The 19,589-nt window shown below is 34.9% G+C and overlaps 2 protein-coding genes across 5 annotated transcripts; one reads left to right on the forward strand and one right to left on the reverse strand.

The window, feature by feature from the left end:
* The first annotated feature begins 4,857 nt into the window (after nucleotides 1–4,857).
* On the forward strand, nucleotides 4,858–9,739 carry LOC140804357 (probable pectate lyase 12). The gene is made up of 5 exons (XM_073160322.1): nucleotides 4,858–5,391; nucleotides 6,897–7,599; nucleotides 7,679–7,870; nucleotides 8,395–8,600; nucleotides 9,430–9,739. The coding sequence occupies exons 1-5, from the start codon at nucleotides 5,255–5,257 to the stop codon at nucleotides 9,644–9,646; spliced, it is 1,455 nt and encodes a 484-aa protein (XP_073016423.1). The 5' UTR covers nucleotides 4,858–5,254; the 3' UTR covers nucleotides 9,647–9,739.
* A 60-nt stretch (nucleotides 9,740–9,799) lies between these two features.
* Nucleotides 9,800–19,103, reverse strand: LOC140804355 (uncharacterized). 4 transcript variants are annotated; one of them, XM_073160320.1, is made up of 19 exons: nucleotides 18,821–19,103; nucleotides 17,755–18,005; nucleotides 17,492–17,647; nucleotides 17,230–17,388; nucleotides 17,008–17,091; nucleotides 16,229–16,296; nucleotides 15,792–16,160; nucleotides 15,638–15,689; nucleotides 15,387–15,545; nucleotides 15,145–15,288; nucleotides 14,941–15,043; nucleotides 14,706–14,852; nucleotides 14,587–14,641; nucleotides 14,428–14,486; nucleotides 14,248–14,314; nucleotides 13,824–13,860; nucleotides 13,676–13,727; nucleotides 10,948–13,142; nucleotides 9,800–9,817 (listed from the first exon to the last, which is right to left on the reverse strand). In XM_073160320.1, exons 1-18 carry the CDS (start codon nucleotides 19,020–19,022, stop codon nucleotides 10,957–10,959), a joined length of 4,350 nt encoding a protein of 1,449 aa, XP_073016421.1. In that variant the 5' UTR covers nucleotides 19,023–19,103; the 3' UTR covers nucleotides 9,800–9,817; nucleotides 10,948–10,956. The 4 variants fall into 4 exon arrangements, with proteins under 4 accessions (XP_073016421.1, XP_073016422.1, XP_073016419.1 ...); XM_073160321.1 differs by lacking the exon at nucleotides 9,800–9,817 and adding an exon at nucleotides 10,093–10,108; XM_073160318.1 differs by lacking the exon at nucleotides 9,800–9,817 and adding an exon at nucleotides 10,119–10,299.
* Nucleotides 19,104–19,589: the final 486 nt, after the last annotated feature.

The following is a 19,589-nucleotide window of genomic DNA, read 5'->3' on the forward strand; positions in this document are numbered from 1 at the left end:
ACAACTTATGTGTGTGTGTGTGTAATAGAATAAATCTATTGTATACCTAAGATCCACTATGGATAAGTCAAAATATATAATGCATAAAAATTTATTTATTCCTATGCATGGTAATTAATTGATCGATCTACTTCCAAAAATGTGTACAGTAACAATATCTTCATGGGATCAGCAAACAATATATTCCTAAATAAATCACATTATCAAACAATCACACTCTATAAATTGAATTTCAAAACCTTTAGGAATGTGGCCATTAACCTAAAGCAGCAAAGCTAAATCATCCAAAGTATGAATTCACCAAATATCAAATACATTCTACCGCTTCTCCTCGTTTTTTTTACCCTAGACAACAACCATGCATGTTTTCTTACTTCCAAAATGACCGTTTATATCGCGAATAATCTTGATGTAAATTCTCCGACGTTGCATGTGCGTTGTCAATCTGGAGATGATGATCTGGGAAATCATACTATTCCATTTAACAGAAGTTATAGTTTTGACTTTTGCGAAAGTTGGGGTTTTGGAACATTATTCTTTTGTCGTCTCTACTATGGCTATAAAGATGTATCTTTTAAGGCTTTCGATACACCTAGCAAAAAATTTATATGTGAAAGTCAGTTATGTTATTGGGTAGCGAAAGAAGATGGTATCTATATAGCAAGGGAACCTCCAGGAAAATTAGTGAAGAAATATAACTGGATAGTGCACGTGTAGAGAAAATTGTCTGATTGAGCATGTCTTCGTTTTAGTAAATTGACTATATTATATGAAAAATAATACTTTAATTGCTCTGACTTTCTCTAATTCCAATCTCAATATAAATTCTCTAATATTGCATGAGTATTGTCAATATAGAGACGACGATCTTGGAAATCATATCGTTGCATACAAACACAAGTTTCCTTGTTGGAACCTCGCTCTTCAATAGGCCAAGAGATCATCGTATATTACACAAGTTTTGAATCATATATATATACACGCTATTACAACCGGCAGATTTAATCAACGATTCCATTCCATAAAATTCATTAAGTATTCAAATCTTGAACCAAATCATCAATATCTCTATGAATAATCGATTTTTTTTAGGTATATATCAATTTTACCCAATCTTGCACTTTAACGTCCCGGTACCATGTTTCTTCGTCGTCATCCATGAAATGATGGTCTAGTGACGATGATCACGGAAATCATGTACACTTGTTCCGAGTTAGAATTTCAACTTCAATTTCTGCGAGTCTACTTATGATTTTTTCCATCTTCCTAATTTTTAGAGTTAGTTTTACATAGTAAGAAATAATAATATTAGTAATAATAATAATTATTATAAAATTCATTAAAAAAAAATTAATATTTAAACACACGACATATACGATACCTTAATTGTAGAAGAAGAGCCAATACATTATATTACTCCGATTGTCAAATAAAATTATAGATGTAAATATATGTTATATATAAGCCACAAATTTTTTTATTTTTTTTGAAATTGTATTCTAGAGGGTGGGAGGACTCGAACCCGAGTCACTACAAAGAATAAACAAAATGAGACCATTAGAACCAAAGCTCGATCTCACCACGAAATTAATAACTTGAAAGCAGCAAAATTGTACATTAGTTCGCATATGAAGGCCTTGACAAACCAAACATTATCTGGCCCACACGTAAATATATTAATCCCTTTCCAAATATTTAAACATACAATTTAATACTTCTCTTGTCCTATTCAAATTGGTATAAAAAATGTATCCTAGACTATATACTTTATCCTCAATCAACAACAATAGGTAGGGTCGTTCACAAAATTTTATCGCATGAAACTGAGTAAATATCGTGAGACGAATATTTTATTAATTTACTTGTAAAAAATTATTATTTGTTATGTCAAAAATATTATTTTTATGGATCGTGTTTATCCGTCTCATAAAATACCTATTCAAATTTTATATATAATTTTTCCAAATTTAAATTTCAGTTAATATGTCCTTCGAATATATTAAGTTATCATCGTTTGACGATTTTTTTTAATGTATAATCACATAATTTTACGATATGTTCATTTTATATGTCTCATGTTTTTTTAACATATAAAGCAGGTCTCTTGTGAAACGGACTCACGAATCTTTATCTATGAGACGGGTTAACAGTACCAATATTAACAATAAAAAGTAATACTCTTATCATAAAAAATAATATTTTTTTACAGATGAACCAAATAAGAGATCTGTATCACAAAATACGACCCGTGAGACCGTCTCACACAAATTGTTGTCTAATATATATGTATGAAATAAAATCCTTGAGAATGTGAATGAAGTTATATTATACCATAAAAAAAAATTACGACGATTTCATGAGTCAATTTTTTGAGACATATATCATATTTTGGTCAATAATAATTTTTTTTTACTTTTATGCCAAAATTGTTACTTATTATTGTAAATATGAACAATATTGACTTATCTCACAGACAAATATATATGACATCATAGTCACTAATATTATATGGCAAAAATTTGTGTGAGACGGTCTCACGGGTCATATTTATGAGACAGATCTCTTATTTGGGTCACCAATAAAAAAGTATTACTTTTTATGCTAAGAGTATTACTTTATATTGTGAATATGGGTAGGGTTGACCCGTCTCACAGATTATTATCCGTGAGACGGTCTCACATGAGACCCACTCATATTATATATACTTTGGTTCAAAAAAAATATTATATATACTTATCCATTATTTGATACTTCGTCTTTGGTATCTTTGTTTGTGAGCCCCAACATCGATACTTTCTTTCTTTGGGGGTTAAAGTAAAAGATTTACTTTTTAAAATTTCCATTTTAAAAAACCTTTTTTTTCATAGTCTCGAGGCAATGTACATACACACACACACATAAACATAAAGCATTACTTTAAACTAAAATACACGTAGATATATATATATATACACACACACACACATAAACATAAAGCATTACTTTAAACTAAAATACACGTAGATATATATATATATATATATATATATATATATACATATACATATATATATGTATGTATGTATATATATATGTTTGTATGTATACATATATATATATATATATATATATATATATATATATTATAGAATCAAATGTTTATTATTTTATCAAAATTTATAGTTGATAATAATAATGTAATTCTAATTTTCTAAAATGTACATCAACTCAAAAATCAATTTCAATTATTCTATCTCCAAAAGTAATTATTGCACCCAATATATATGCGTGTATATACGCATTGAACATAAATAATACATAAAGATATTTAATCTAATTGTCATATTCAAGTTATCAATTAGCCTTTTTCACCGACTGAGGATTCATGACAAATATATCTTTCGCCAAAATAATCCAATTTTAGTAAACAAATTTTGAGTTGTATACATACCTTGGTGGCTAATTGTTTCAAAAACAATTTTTTTAAAAAAAGAATGTGTTTATTTTTTTCGATAATAATGATTTATATTACAAAAAATGTAATCGCGAATTTTCAATAAATAAAATTGTTTAAAAAAATTATCATGGATAGTCATTTCTAAATTGTCGGGACTTTCTCTGGTATGGAACATGTGATATTATCCATCCCCTTAACATAATTATGTAAGAAAATATTTATTATTTTGCAAAAACTTGTGTGAGACGGTGTCAGGGGTCGTATTTTGTGAGACAGATCTCTTATTTGGGTTATTGATGAAAAAATATTATTTTTTATGCTAAGAGTATTACTTTTTATTGCGAATATCGGTAGGGTTGACTCATCTCACAGATAAAGATTTGTGAGACCGTCTCACAAGAGACCTACTATTATTATTTTCATTCGTCCCAAATATATAGATTTATTTGTCTTTTTACACACATTAAAAAAATCAATAGAACAAAAAAAAAAACTTCCAATTTCATGCATTGATCATTAATTTAAAAGTCTAAATGGGATCCCAACATCAAATACACAATGCTGGCCTACTTGAGATGCAAGCTTTTGAAATAAATCCATACTTAATTTTAACAATTTATATTTTAAAATATAATTTTTATAAAAATTTAAATTTACTATATATAGCAACTAACTAAGTGTTCAATATATTTTTTTTTTTTACAAAAACTCACGTGAGATGGTTTTATAAGTCAATTTATGAGACGTATTTTATTTGGTCACCATGAAAAATATTACTTTTTATGCCAAAAATATTACTTTTTATTATAAATATGAGAATTATTGACATGTCTCATAAACAAAGATATGTAAAATCGTCTCATAAGATATCTACTCTTTTTGTAAAACAAAAAAAAAAAAGAGCTATATTTATAGAATTAAAAACAATTAAAATTAGTATCTTCTTTTTAATTTCACCATGACGATTGACGCCAATAGGCAAAGAAAGTCAGCACGCTACACTAGATTTTGAAAGGTATGGCTATCTCTGCGTGATGCTTTTTTTTTTTTCAAAAAAAGATTTGGACAAAAAACTTCTTATGATAATTTGTGGAAAAAAATCGTCTCTCCTCAATTTTGTGAGATGAATTTTCGACTCACCTCAATTCATAATTTAATATTTTTTATGTCAAAATTTTTTATATTTCAAGTTTATCTCCACATGAATATTAAAAGATTCAAGATATGGTACATAACTTGAATTTTGTAAATATATATATATATATATATATATATATGTATATATAATTGTAATATATTATATAATTTCAATATCATTTCAATACTATAATTTCAATACTATATATATATAATGTTACAGATATTTTTTTAAATAATATACATATATGTGTATATATATGGCTAGCAAGGTAGGAATCTGTTACAAAGAAAAGCGCAGCCATAAACAGAACATGTTCACACCAAATACCCACAAAACACACACACACCGCTCCCAAGTCCCCATAACAGTCACCCCTCCAACTCTGAACAGAGTCCCTCCCCTTTTTTCATCTTGCAAAAACCCAAAAGCTTTCAAGAAAAACAAGACCACACACACATCCTTCCACTCAATCCCAAATTAACAGAATGATTACTATATAATAGACAATTTCTTGTAATGGTTAGATATCCCAAATCCCCCATTCAATAGCCAAGAAAGAAATCTCTTCCTTTCTTTGGTGTATCCTTTACAGAAACAGATCAAAACAATTTCTACAATAGCAAACCATATAGTCTTCACCACCCACATTGTCTTTCTTTCCCTTCTTTCTTCAAAGAATGCTTCCCCAAAACAGCATTCTTTTGGTTTGCCTCTTCATTTACATTTCGTCTTCTGCTGCAGCTTCTGATTTCTGGAATCTCACCGTCCCACATCAGCACCCAAACCCTGAGGCTGTGGTTCAACAAGTGCAAAGGTAAAAGTTATTTAGTTCCTACATGTTGAACACATTTTTGCAAGAAGAGTTTGATCAAGATTCTGTCTTGTTGTTTTCACCATTTTGGGGATTTTGTTGTGTGGTAATAGAAAAGTTGGGATATCTCAAGAAAAGAGTGTAGTGCTACATTTTCTATCTTGTTTTGGTTATTTGGGAAGTTTATGATATGGGAAAGCACTGTTAGGACAAAATGCTCGAGATTCTTTAAAATTTAGGCTAAATGCAACTTGGTTTTGCTGAGGTTTTATCTGTTTTGTTCTTTTGTTAAAGACTTCCCCTACCATGTGTTGTTTCTATCAGTTTACATTGAGTTTTGAACATTGTTTCTTGATTTGTTGGTGCTGAATAGCATTTCAAGAAATGTAATGCGAACTTGCAGCTGGGTACTCGCAAATTTGACATATAGATTCCATTTCCAAGCTTTTTTTTTTGTGTGCGTTATTCTGTTTCGGTTGTCATTTTATCCACTTCCTGCAGAAAACACATGAAAATACCATGTAGGGTCCATTTTCTGATGCCTCTAATTGAATTCCCTCCTTCATTTTTATTGCTTTCTTGTCGTCAATTCACAAAATAAGCGATTATTGGATGATTTTATATCATATTATATTATATATATCCAGTTTCTCCCATGGGACTCATCTCTCGTCAAATAATCTATTACTATCTATTAAGGGTGAGGCACTTATAGTAACTAACTTTGGTGTCATGGTCTGTTTTATTAATTATATATATTAATAAAAAGGTTAAAATTTTATTATGTAAGTTATATGTAGTTCATCTGTTAGAGTCTTTTGTGTCTTAATGGTTTAGGTTAAATGTTCAATTCCCATTGAGGATCATGTTTTTTATATTTATTTTTTTCATTTATTGTTAATTTATGTATCAAAATTACAGTTTAGTCCCTCACTATTTCTTATAGTTATATTATGATCCTCATTAATATGAATCAAATGAATTATAAAAAAATATTATACAAGCACGCAACGCGTGCGTCGGTGCACTAGTATATAATAAAGTATATGTCATCCTTTTTTTATTTTCTTAAGTTTCTTTCTTTGCCTTCATTTTCAAGTCTATATAATTTTTCCCATGTGACTTGGTGGGAAATAGTAAGGCCTAGCAAACACCAAAGTCACACAAACTTGTGGCGATCGGCAATCAATGAGAGTGACCAATAATATATATATATATATATATATATATATATATATATATATATATATATATATATACACACACAAAATACGATCCGTGAGACGTTTCACACAAATTTTTGTTAATAATTTTATATATACAAAAATTTGTGTGAGACGGATCTCTTATTTTGGTCATCCATGAAAAATTATTATTTTTTATGTTAAGATTATTTCTTTTTATTGTGAATATCGGTAGGGTTGACCGTCTCCTACAGATAAAGATTTGTGTTCTTAGAATCATGGAAGAGTTGATATTTTCACTCAATTCTTGCGGCCTTTCTACAGGAAACTCAATGACTCAATATCAAGAAGGCAAATGCTACTAACAAACCCACCCGAATGTCTGACCGGAAACCCTATCGACGACTGTTGGCGCTGCGACCCCAATTGGGAAGCCAACCGCCAACACTTAGCCGATTGTGCCATCGGCTTCGGCCAAGCGGCACAGGGAGGAAAAGGCGGCCGCTTTTATCTCGTAACCGACTCATCTGACCATGACACAGCGAACCCTGTCCCCGGAACCCTCCGTCACGCGGTCATCCAAGATGAACCCCTATGGATCATCTTTCAATCCAGCATGCTCATCAAGCTCAAGCACGAGCTCATAGTCAATAGCTACAAAACCATCGATGGTCGTGGCGCCAACGTCCAAATAACCGGGAACGGATGCATCACTTTGCAATACATAAGCAACGTGATCATCCATAATGTGCATGTCTACAACTGCAAACCATCAGGGAACACCAACATACGGTCCACTCCGACTCATGTAGGTCACCGTGGTCGATCCGACGGAGACGGGATATCGATTTTCTCATCAAGAAACATATGGATAGACCACTGTGCCCTGTCACACTGCACCGATGGATTGATCGATGCTATCATGGCGTCCACGGCCATCACCATTTCTAACAGCTATTTCTCACACCACGACAAGGTTATGTTGTTGGGACACGACGATAGGTACTTGCCGGACTCTGGAATGCAGGCATGACGAATGGTTACTCTTATTTTTTAGCGATTTTGAGTTAGTTCGTATCATGATCGTCAGCGCTTCGATGCGGCAGGTAACGATCGCGTTTAATCATTTTGGAGAGGGGCTGGTGCAAAGGATGCCAAGGTGTAGGAGAGGGTACGTACATGTTGTCAACAATGATTTTACACAATGGGAAATGTATGCAATTGGTGGGAGCGCTAATCCCACCATTAATAGTCAAGGCAATAGGTACACTGCCCCGGTTGACCCTAATGCTAAGGAGGTAATTTTCCCAACTTTTTTCGTATCATAGATACGTTCACGTTCCGTGTCCACCTATGAGATAATATTCATTTATTGGATGTACAAACTGATTATATTTCATCACATCTAATAGATGAATGACACCTCATTGATGGACACAGTAAGTATGCAATATATAAAACTATATGTATATATATATATGATATATAAAGGCTCTCAATGCCTTTTTATGATAACCATAGAATTAATAAATTATTACTTTTCTTAGTTAATAATATTTTATTGACTTGGGAAGTGGCATGGTTGGAAAAGTTGAATTCTTAGGATTGTGATATCCTTGTTTTTTCTATTAGCATGATAATAAACTAAATGGATCTAAAGTATTTCTTGGTAGCCATCACGCCATTTGCATATGAACAAATTAGACCGAATAATCAAATAATTGTCCGTCAAAATATTGTTTGTGTGCGTGAGTATAATTAATTAATTATTTATTTATTTATTATTGCAAGTTTCATTTCATCATGATATATATTTATATAGGTGACAAAACGTGTGGAAACGGACGAGAATGTATGGAGTGAATGGAATTGGAGAACAGAAGGGGACATATTGGTAAATGGGGCATTTTTTGTGCCGTCCGGTGCCGGCCGGAGCATCCAATATGCCAAGGCATCTAGCGTCGAGCCTCGGGCGGCTGTCTTCGTCGACCAACTCACTTTGAGCGCCGGTGTTCTTGGCGGCCCCAGGTATGTATAAATCATTTTAACTCCAATTTGTTCCCAAACACACATACACAAACACACACACACACTTCAATAATATTTTATTTTAAATTGTAAAAATACTCGAGAAACAAAGCGATTCTAGCATTTTTTAAGTGGGTCACGATAAATGTGGTCCCTATAATTGTAAATCGGTAATATGGGCCCACTACATGATGCATACCTGTTGGGCCCATTGGACTTTATACCCAAAGTGGAGTTTGAAAAGAATCTTTAACCGATGTGAATAGTTTTGTTAATAATAGATCGACCACGACATGTTTTTAAACACTTTGCATTGGATTTGAAATCCATTTATAGTTTTAACAGTAACGATGAAACGATAAATCAAATTTTAAATTCATATTTTATTTATTTATATATTATTAATTATACAAAATATAATAAATTTCAACTGACTTGATTTGAAACACCATATAATCATGAAAAATGTGAATTTGAAATTCATGGTCTTGATTTTCTAAAAAAAAAAACAATCACAGTTGAATACAATTGAAATCCATCGATCCAAATGTAATATAAAATAATTTGATCGATATATGATTCATCTATAAATTTGAAATATCAAGTCGAATAGCATTTCTATTTCTTTCATGAATGGGATCAAATAAAAGTAGGCTAACATGGGTTTACTATCTAAATTAAATATTTGAAAGTTGTTCAGGGGAAAAGAAAAACAATTCATTCGATCCAAATATGTAACTTTCTAATATAGGTCTACCCCGTTGTCGTTTGCATGGACGTTTTGAACAAATTGAAATTTTCCACCATCGTGATTATTATTATAATGCAGGGATAACAGCGTTAGCATGTCATACGGTGGCGGCGACGATAGCGATAGCGGGTCCGCCGGAGACGGCGACTTCTTAGGAATGATATTCGGGAGCGGCACAACATCTACACAATCTTCTCCAACCACCATGATGTTTTTGTCACTTCTAATCATTTTGATTATGATATGCAGTGCCAACCACCCTCATTATTACTCTATCTTGTTGCTATTAGCATAGGTATTGAAGAAATAATAGACAAGATTCAAAAATAGATGATGAATGGAAATGGCAAAGGCTCCGCTTATATTTAATATTCTTATCCAAGATTGAGTTGCATTCACCAGCTACTAGTTTAAGTGAGTGTGCATGTTATGCAGATCATGTGTAAAGATACTTCATGGATGTTCCCTAAAATGGTAACTCATTTGACATTAAAAAAGAGCACTGATGCAAAATACTTCCAAAATGTCTATAAAAATTTTGTCCAACAGGTTGAAGTCCACCCATTGTCTAAATTCTCAAGAACATGTTTTAAAGACTACTTAATCCATCCATTTTTTCGATTAACTTTAAATATGATTCAGGTTGCACAATAAACCGATAAATTCTAAGATTTATTTAACAGAACAATAATTAAAGCATAGAAGAACTAACGCTAAGGAGCACGTTAGCAAAGTAACACCAGTCATGAGTTGATGCCTATGCAGAATAGCATTATGTAGAAACCAGAAAAAAGCCAAATGCACAAATGGGATGATCCACCATCAACAACAGAGTTATGATAGGCAAGTATTTCAAAATCATCAAAAATCCAACATCCACGAATATTTACGAGCCTATCAAATTTTCAAATACCAAAATAAACAGTTTGTAAGCTTGGCCATCTTTACCTGCAGCAAAATAGAATGATTTCGAAGGTTGGAAATATAAGACTATGAATCTAGATACGGGTAATAGCAAATTACAGACAGAAAAAACAGTTGTAGAGTTGAAAAACCAGCAATGATATTTATATATCCTCGCTCACACATGCGTATCTAAGGTCATAGCATTGCAAGGGCATACTAAAAATTTCTAAGAGTCAGGAGTTTGTAATTTTTCAAACTGGGTGTTTCTGAATTTACACCTTAAACACAACATGCACCCATCTAAGACCATTTTACCCAAATAACTCAATCGATTTTGGGATATGCTTAAGTTCCCCCACAAGGTGAGAAAAATGTTTGAGAACAGGAGGATTAGAGTTATTAAGTAAACCATAATATTAAGAAACTGCACCTCAATGGATGTAAAGTTGAAAGACACAAGTGTAGTAAGGTGCATTAATTCCAGTTGAACTGCATGAACTTTCATCTCTTAGCATGCCGGCATATTTTGCATGTTGTCTTTCTCACACATGTATACCACCACCATGCTAAATATGTTACTAATCACAATGGAATCACATTGGTCATCATATTCAGATGTACAGAAGATGACACATTATAACCCAAGCCCTTAAAAAGTACAAAAGACAGATGCATGGTATCTGAAGTTACCTCTAGGCGTCATGACCAGCCTCCTTTGCTACTTCCGTCAGCCCAAGAGCTACTACCTGCAGCTTTGCCCCAAGAATCAGATGGCCCTTTGTTCTGATCAGAATCGTTAGTCTGCCCTCCATCACTAGCTTTTGGCCGATTCCAGTTTCCAAATGAGCTAGCATTATCTTGGGCGGTTTCCCTGGAGCCAGCTTCGTCTTTACCCCATGAATCTGATGTTTCTCTGTCCTTGGTACATCCTTTAGTTTTATTTTCGTTACTAGGTTCCGCTTTGCTCCATCTTGAGGGCTCATTTTGTGAGGCAGTTTCCCAAGAAGCTGATACAGCTTTGCCCCATGAGCCAGATTGTCCTCCACCTTTGTTAGATTCCTTCGATTGCCAAGTATCCATTTCAGAGTTATCAGATGGTTTATTCCATTGGGTTGATGGATTCAAATTTGTTCCCTGATTGCTTTCCTTATCTCCCCAGTTCCGACTACCCCTGCTTCCACTACTTTTCCATCCCTCGGAATCATCGTTTGAACCTCTATTCCAGCTGTAGAGCTTTTCCTCACGCAGATCACCTCCAGAGTTATTCCAATCACCCCGTCCTCTGCCTCTAAAACCACCACGACCACAAAATCCTCCCTCTCTGTCAGATCTCCCTCTACCTCCAATGCCACCCCTGTCAGAACCCCATCTGCTTTCAAAGCCGCCATGATCCGAATCACCTCTACCTCCAAAACCACCACGACCTGATCCACCTCTACCGCGGAAACCACCACGATCACCTCTTCCTCCGCGACCTCTCCAATTTCCACCTCTTCCCCCATCGCCTGTGTCATCTAGATTATTGCTCCTATCAGTACCATTTCCAGAGTTCCAATTGCTTTTGCCACTCCAAGAAGAGCCCTGGTTACCGCCAGTATCAGGTGTTTCACCTTTCAGCCAATTACTTTGGCCCCATCCAATAGATGATCCTCCATCAGCATTCTTTTCGCTCTTCCATGAACCAACTTGCGCAACTTGCCCATCTTTTGCTTTGTCTTGGGAAACCGAAGTCCACGCCAGGTTATTCTCCTCAGAGACTTCATAAGAACCCCTGTTGCCTTTTTTGCTCCAATCAGATGACTGACCATCAAAGGAAGTGTTTTCAGTGGTCCACGAAGGCTTATCATTTTCATTTGGTTTCCTTTCTTTGTTCCAGCCATCTACATTTCCAGTGGACGTTTTTCCCCAATCAGATGAGCCAGAATTTTTGGAAACATTTGGCATGTTCCAACCACTGGGCTTATTATCCTCATTTCGTTTTGAGCTACTCCATTCATTTCCACCAGCAGATCCTTCATTTGGCTTGCACCACGATGGTCCTTCATCATGCTTGTTCGACAAAGATGTGCCATCCTGCTTGCCCCACAAAGATTTACTATCCTGCTTCCACGATGATCCACCATCAACATCAACAGGCTTGGGTTTATTCCAACTGTCGGCCTGCCCTTTTTCAGTAGCAATTCCACCCACCATTTTAGTATCCCAGTTTTTAGTTTGACTGTCACTTGTGTTAGCACTGCCCGAAGTAACCCAGTCCCCAGTAGAAATACCGATGCGCACACTGTTTCCAACAGAAGCAGACTTATCGTTCCATTTTTCTGACAAATTCCACTGAGAAAGCTCCTGGTTTTTCTCAGAAAGACCTTCCAGTTCAGAATCTCTGCCTTTACCCCAAGCAGACCCACTCTTTCCCCAGCCTCCCACACCATCTTTTTTCGTATCATCCTGGTTTTTCCATTTACTTTCATCTGCAACAGCAGAGTCCCGCAATGCAAATTTATCTTTCTTCCAGGTACTTGCTTCTGGTTTATCAAGTTCTCGACTTGTATCGCCCAATCCCCCACTCTGTCGATCTGATGAAACATCAGATTGGCCCCAAGATACCTTAATTCCACAGTTATCTCCAGCAGTGCTCCACTTCTCAGCAGCTTTCCCCCAAGATTCGTTTTTCTCTGCATCGTCAGAGTTATCAAGAGGTGGTTCAACTGATTTGCCCCAGCTATCAGAAGTACCACCACTAACAGCAGTAGTAGCTTGCTTCCATCCACTACCAGTTCCCCAACCATCAACTGGCCCAGCATTAGGAACTGTTTTCTCACCAACTGAGACTGCGCCCCATGATGAATTTTGATTTGAAGTCGCTTTGATCTGCCAACCAGAATCTTCTGCAAGACATTTTATTGCAAGACAAATTAACCAAAAGAAATGATAATCAGAGGCTCATACAAGAAACATGAATGCATTTTCCACCAGGATTGTATTCAGATTACCCTCAGTTAAAAACAAAACCTTCAAGAAGGAAAGTAAAAACAGCTACTTAAAGAAAGTTTAACCAAATAAATTAAGGCTGACATTAACTATCCACTGCAGCTTCTCAAGACTACAAGTGCCAAACACCAGTCTCGGCAATATAAGCTGATGGATGAAGCAATTCCAGATTAACTTTTTTTTAACCCAACTTTTGTTGCTTCTATAAAATTAGAATTGGATTATCCTTTTGAAAAAAGAAATGGCTATAAAAGCTCCAGAGCCGCAAGGATGGCATGTACCAAATGAACATGTAATTGAAACTGGTGTATCTTCTATGTAAACTTTTTTTCCGCAAAAGGGACAGATGGAGTGTTCACGGATAAACTACCTCTAGTTAGCAATTTAAACTGTATCCGATTTTTAGGATATGAAGATGCACCACACATACCTTTCATGGCATCACCAGCTATAGGATCAACAGAACCTGATTCATTTGGAAGCTGCAAATACTTCTCAGTTCATCAACATTACTCGTGCACGAGAACAAATAGATGTTTTCCCATAACAAAACAGAATACCCTATAATCAAAACTAACCGAGAAGCTTGATGTTGGCAAAGACGACCAAGAAGACCTGCAAATATAAGCACACCATATCGTATGCCAGCAAGGGAAACCAATAATAACCCCAAACGCAAATGTGGAGGCAGTTTTTCTCTCAGTCATTTTCAATACAAGAAGCAATTCCATATAGGCTATAGGTATTACATCTTCCATTTCATTAGTTAAATGGGGATCTTCTCATGACAATTCGATAAAGGTTGATAAAACCATCTGTCTACAATTAATCAATCTACAGTTTCGATAATTTAAGAAAGGACCACTCACAAATTATAATCTCAAGTCAAAAACGTTTTTGAGAACTAGACAGGTTCAAATTCTCAACACCATGATGATAACAACATTCCAGAAAATTGAAGTTCAACCAAAATTAATAATGAGCATCAGTTAAGAGTTCAACCTTTCATTAGATCCACCTGAATTCCAATTGTTAACCTCTGTTGACAATGTGGCCCCATCCATCCAGCCTTCAAACATCATACATGTTTTTGTCAATGGAACAAGTATGTGAAAAAGATTGTAAATTAGACATGAAGGCGGATGCAAAATAAAATTATTTAAACCATAAAAGGCACAGTACCACTTGCACCATCATGTGTTTCAAGGAAATCAAAAGGTTTTACAACCCCCGAGTCCTCCCTGTAGAGCACAAAAAAGTTTTTCACATGCTATGGAAAACCAAACCAAAATTGAGAATCACATCAATTGTTTTCAACTTGGAAGCAGAATGCTGCCTTACCCTTGGGAGATGGCTGGATTTCTTCCGCGAACCTCAGATAAATGCTCACTTTTCACTGCAACATTACAAGAGGTGTTTTAATAAAAATAATGATAAAGATCAATATTGTTTCATCATACCCGTTAAAATCTTTTTTTGCGAGTCCAGCTTCACAGTGACATCAGAACGACGAACAGCCAATACTCGACAAAGGTAACCCTTTAAAGGTCCAACTCTGATTCTTAATGATTGGCCAACAGAGAACATTCCATTTTCCTGGCGTTTAACTACATTGAAAAAACACATTTGACAGCTTAAAAGAAGCAGTTGTAGCTTCAAATGAGTCCAACGTCAGATTTTGAAATTAAAGCATACAGTTGCATTTATCATCCTTCTCTTGCCAAGATTTGCTAGGAGATAAAGGAGATTTTGGTGATGATGGTAAATCCATAAAGCTTGAAGACCCAGGTTCACTACCCTGAGACCGAGTTAAATTTTGACAGTAAGGGAGAACAATATTCTGTCAAAACAAGAAAAGAAGTTAAAATTCCTGCTTTTTACGATTGAATACAGACAAACCTTTGCATTTGATGCAACGCCAGAAGAATTGACTTTCTCACATAGCTGTCCTTTAATGCAGATATAACCATCATTCTCCTGTTCACTTTCATCACACAAAAACAATATCCCTTTGTATATCTTTTTAACAATCCCTTGTTTATCCTGCAATGACAATTTAATATGCACTTAAGCATATAGCCTTTCAACACTTAAATACAATATAAAAATTGAATTTTCTAATAAGAAGTTTAACGCCAGACCTTTAATGGACCTTCTAAAACCCGGACACAGTCGTTAATTGATACCGTGTTTGAGTGGTGGTCTACGACAGTGAATAATTTCTTATCAAACGATGCTCTTTTCAGGTCACTTTGTTTAATGGTGATCACAGATGGTCCTTCTGAGCCTTCTTTAATGACCTGAAACAAAGGAAAGGAACAAAGGCAAGGTGGATCGACATATATAAACAGTTCAACCAGCTATAGTTTTATGAAGCGTAAAATGTTTATACCTTGACACTATCACCCTTCTCTGAGCCAATGACAACACCAAAATCCCTCCGCCTGGCACACGGGTCAGGATTGTAAAAATGATTTTAAATAAACCACAAACGCAAAAGGTAGATATAAAAAAGTCCTAAAACATGATAACAACAAGAGACCCACCCAAAAAAAACCAGATCATGCATAAAACTTGTTCCAACATCAGAGCTAGAAGAACCCTTGGATTTCCCATCAGAGCTAGACGGACCCTTTGATTTCCCACCCCCTTTGTCTTGTTTTACATCTTGAACTTGCTGTTTCTTTTTTTCACCAAAAAGTTGAGAAAGCCACTGTACATCAGTAGATTCATCCTTTTTTGAACTCTCAAATTTCAAAAGCTCGACTCCAGTAGGAACTACACCCCAATAATTTAACGAGTCCATGGGTATTTTTTTGTATAAATAACCATCCTTTAGCATCATCCCATCAAGAAACTCAAACATCTCATTAGTATCACGGTCCCGGCGATATTGAATAAGAGGGCGGAACTCCCTGCATTTGTAACATGTTAAAGACTAGACTGTAAACACAGTGCAATAAGATATTGAACACCAAATTACTCAAGTTCACTAGAGCTGATCAGTCTTTGTGCCGGAATGGCAGTCCTCTTAGCACGAATGCCTCCACCCTACACATGCATACAAGGCGAATAATGACAGATGTCTTTACTAGCATCATAAAAAAATGTGATCATACGTGAACAACTTTGTGTGGTTGCAGGATGGAGTAGCTAATCTCTTGGTCTAGTACAAATTTTACTGAGGAAAATGAATAGTAAGCGGAAAACTCATACTAGGCAATAAGTTAATTCAACTAATAGTCTACCACCACCACCACCACCAAAAGAAAGAAATGAAAAAAGTGATCAACATATTATCAGCACACAAAGTTGTAATGCAGCAGCCAGTTGAAATGAAGATTCAATGTCATGTCTGACATAACATAACCAAGTTATTTAGATCATGTAACAGAGTAGGCGTGTTCAAAAATCAAATAATCACTCGCTTATTTCAACCAAATAAAAGAAGATGATGAGGCACAAAATATAGCCTTCATCCAGCCATCAAAACCAACTCCTGAAGGGAAGATTAAAAAGGATAGAATAAAAACAGGCTACAGATTCAGATAAGTTTAATCTTCACAAAAATCCTGCAAACAGTCAAAAGGTGGTAAACATAGTTCCAAACTTTCAATGTAGGCTAATCCTAAGAATTAACAAATTTCAAATTGAAAAACATTAAATTCATCATCCTGAAAGTGAAAATTTCTTTCAAAAAATAGAAATAAAAAGGGTAAAGTCGTGTAAACATTTAAAAAATATGTAGAAGAATCAACTTACAAATTTTCCAGCCATTGCTTTCAAATCAATTCTTGGAATCAGCTTTGCAGTCACCTTTTTCCGAGAATCATTCACAGCTACAACCTAGAATAGTCATTGAAACGTGACACAAGATTTTCGGATAAATGATAGCAAGGATTGCCAATAGCATGTTGGAAAGATGTACACCAAGATAAGGAACCAAGAGCATTTAACCATTTCAGTACAGGAACAAATACGTACCATAGCAAGATCACCTTTGTATTTCCCACTCTTTACACGGGCCCACATGCCCTTAGAAATTCCACAAGACTTGTTCCTCACAGACAACAGTTGAGACATTTCACTGTTTGGAAGAGGTGCTGACTTAGTTGAATATATGGTGCAAAGCCCTTTGCATGCCTATAGTTTCATAAACAAATGGATAAGCACTTACTCCATCCCAACCCTGAGCCAACAACAAGACGTTCAAGTAAAATGAGTGCAGAAAGAGTAGGAAGAGCACCTCATAGATATCAGATTGCTTGTCAGCTTCAATAAATATGAAGCCCTTTATATGATCAGGTGCAAATGCAGAAATTATCTGCAGCTTATTTCCCAAACATTTCAAATCCACATATTTCTGCATAAGACAGAATGCAGAATACCTCTCGCGGTCGACCTATGAGAAATTTGTTTGCAATAAATTTAAAGGAAGAAAAAAGGAAGTGGCACAAAACAAACTTCAAAATGCTGAATTAGCATGTCCCACAAGTTTACAAAATATACCATGCATTTGACTTTCCAGATTGTTGGATCCTTGGTAGATGGCATATACATGTTCCCCTCTAATCTCTTGCGATCGTAAGTGTCTTCTGCATGAGTAACAAAACCAGCACCGGGTTTATATCGATCTTCCATCATTCTTTCAAACTCTTCCTCGCTCATCACCTCCTCTTTAGGAATGAAAGAAACGGGCTGGACATTCTCGGGTTCATTCTTGTTATCTGACTTTGGTGCAAATTCATCTTCAAAAAAATCTGTTCCAAATTGAGACAAAACAGTACGTATTTTGAATAGGAAAAACAATGACTGATACAAGAAAAAACTATCTTGATCACGATTTTATTTCATATACATGCATCCAAGTCTTTTAATTAAGCCCATACAGAGAACCAACGCAGCTATTAGCTATCTTCCTAAGAGCGCAAGTGAGTTTACCAAATATGGTTTAGTTGATAGATTTGGATATCCAGACATTATAATTTGGAAAAAGAAACTTAAAGGACAAAAGTTGGAGGCAGAAAAATGCAAGCATGCTGGGTAAATTGGCGAGAATTGACTCAAGCAGTTTATTGAAAGCCACCAAAGATTCATGCGTGCTTCCCAAAAGTTAAATGCATATAAAGCTAAATTTAACTGGAAAAATAGTTCTCTTGGAAAATCGTCAAATAAATGTAGGTGCAAAATAATTTCCTCACAACTTCAAGAATGGACACATTTGAAAAATTGCAAACAAAAACCATCTTGTCAAAGTGCGTAATAGCACATAGGCATATACCCAAAAGGAAGTCCACATGAGAGAACAGCGGAAAATTGAAAAACCACGCTTCAATCATTAAAAATCTTAATACCCAAAACAATTTCAAATTACAGAAAAAAATGACGGACCCTCGAGCACAATGTCGCAAGCCAAAAAAAATCCAATCAATCACACAAAAAAACAATTCTAAACTAGTTCGCTTCTTCTAAAATAAAACCCACAAAAAAATTAGAACGCAGACATAGCCACAGGATGACAGGAATCAGGATTGTACAGATCATAGTTTTTTTTTTCTTTTGTACAAATAATTACCGAAATCGAACATCTCGTCGTCGTCATCGCCGTCATCGCTATCCATGTCGACCTCGTATGACACATCATCAAAGAATTTCAACGCTCCGCTTCGGTTCTTCCTTTTCCGTCCAGTTTTATCATCGTCTGCTCCGTCGCTCAATTTCCTCTTCCCCTTCCCACCACTGTCACTCACTTTCTCCTTACCTTTGGCTGACACCATCGCAATTTCTCAAATTTTCTTCAATTTTTGGGGGATTCCCCACGACTAACAGACGCAATGCAGCAGCATTTCGCACTTATATCGCCGTCGTGAAATTGGATAGATTAACATTTTTTATTATTATTAAATTAATATATCGAAATCAAATTTGAAAATTTAAAACTTAATAAATCAAAAATAGGAAAAATTAGTGAGAAAAAAAGTTATTTTGTAAAATAAATACAATATGTGCACACGAAACAATTGTTTAACCTAATTGTTAATTATTGTTAAATTAAAAATAATTTTCAGAAATTAGTATATATTGAAAAGTATAAATAAATTATATTAATCTAAATATAGTTTTTAACATATATTTAAATAATAATAAAGTAATTATATAAATAAATTGGAATAATTATATAATTATTTTGTAATGTCCCTGACGTCTCAAGTAACATGTATATTCATTTAATTTTCAGAGAACCAACCCGAGCCCTCCGCTCCATCGCATGAGTCACACACAGGTAGAAGTTCCCGGGAGTTTGTATGAGAGTCCGGGCGCTCAATTGCCCGTGAAGAAAATAT

Source organism: Primulina eburnea, chromosome 11, assembly GCF_022965805.1.
Source record: "Primulina eburnea isolate SZY01 chromosome 11, ASM2296580v1, whole genome shotgun sequence".
NCBI lineage: Eukaryota > Viridiplantae > Streptophyta > Magnoliopsida > Lamiales > Gesneriaceae > Primulina > Primulina eburnea.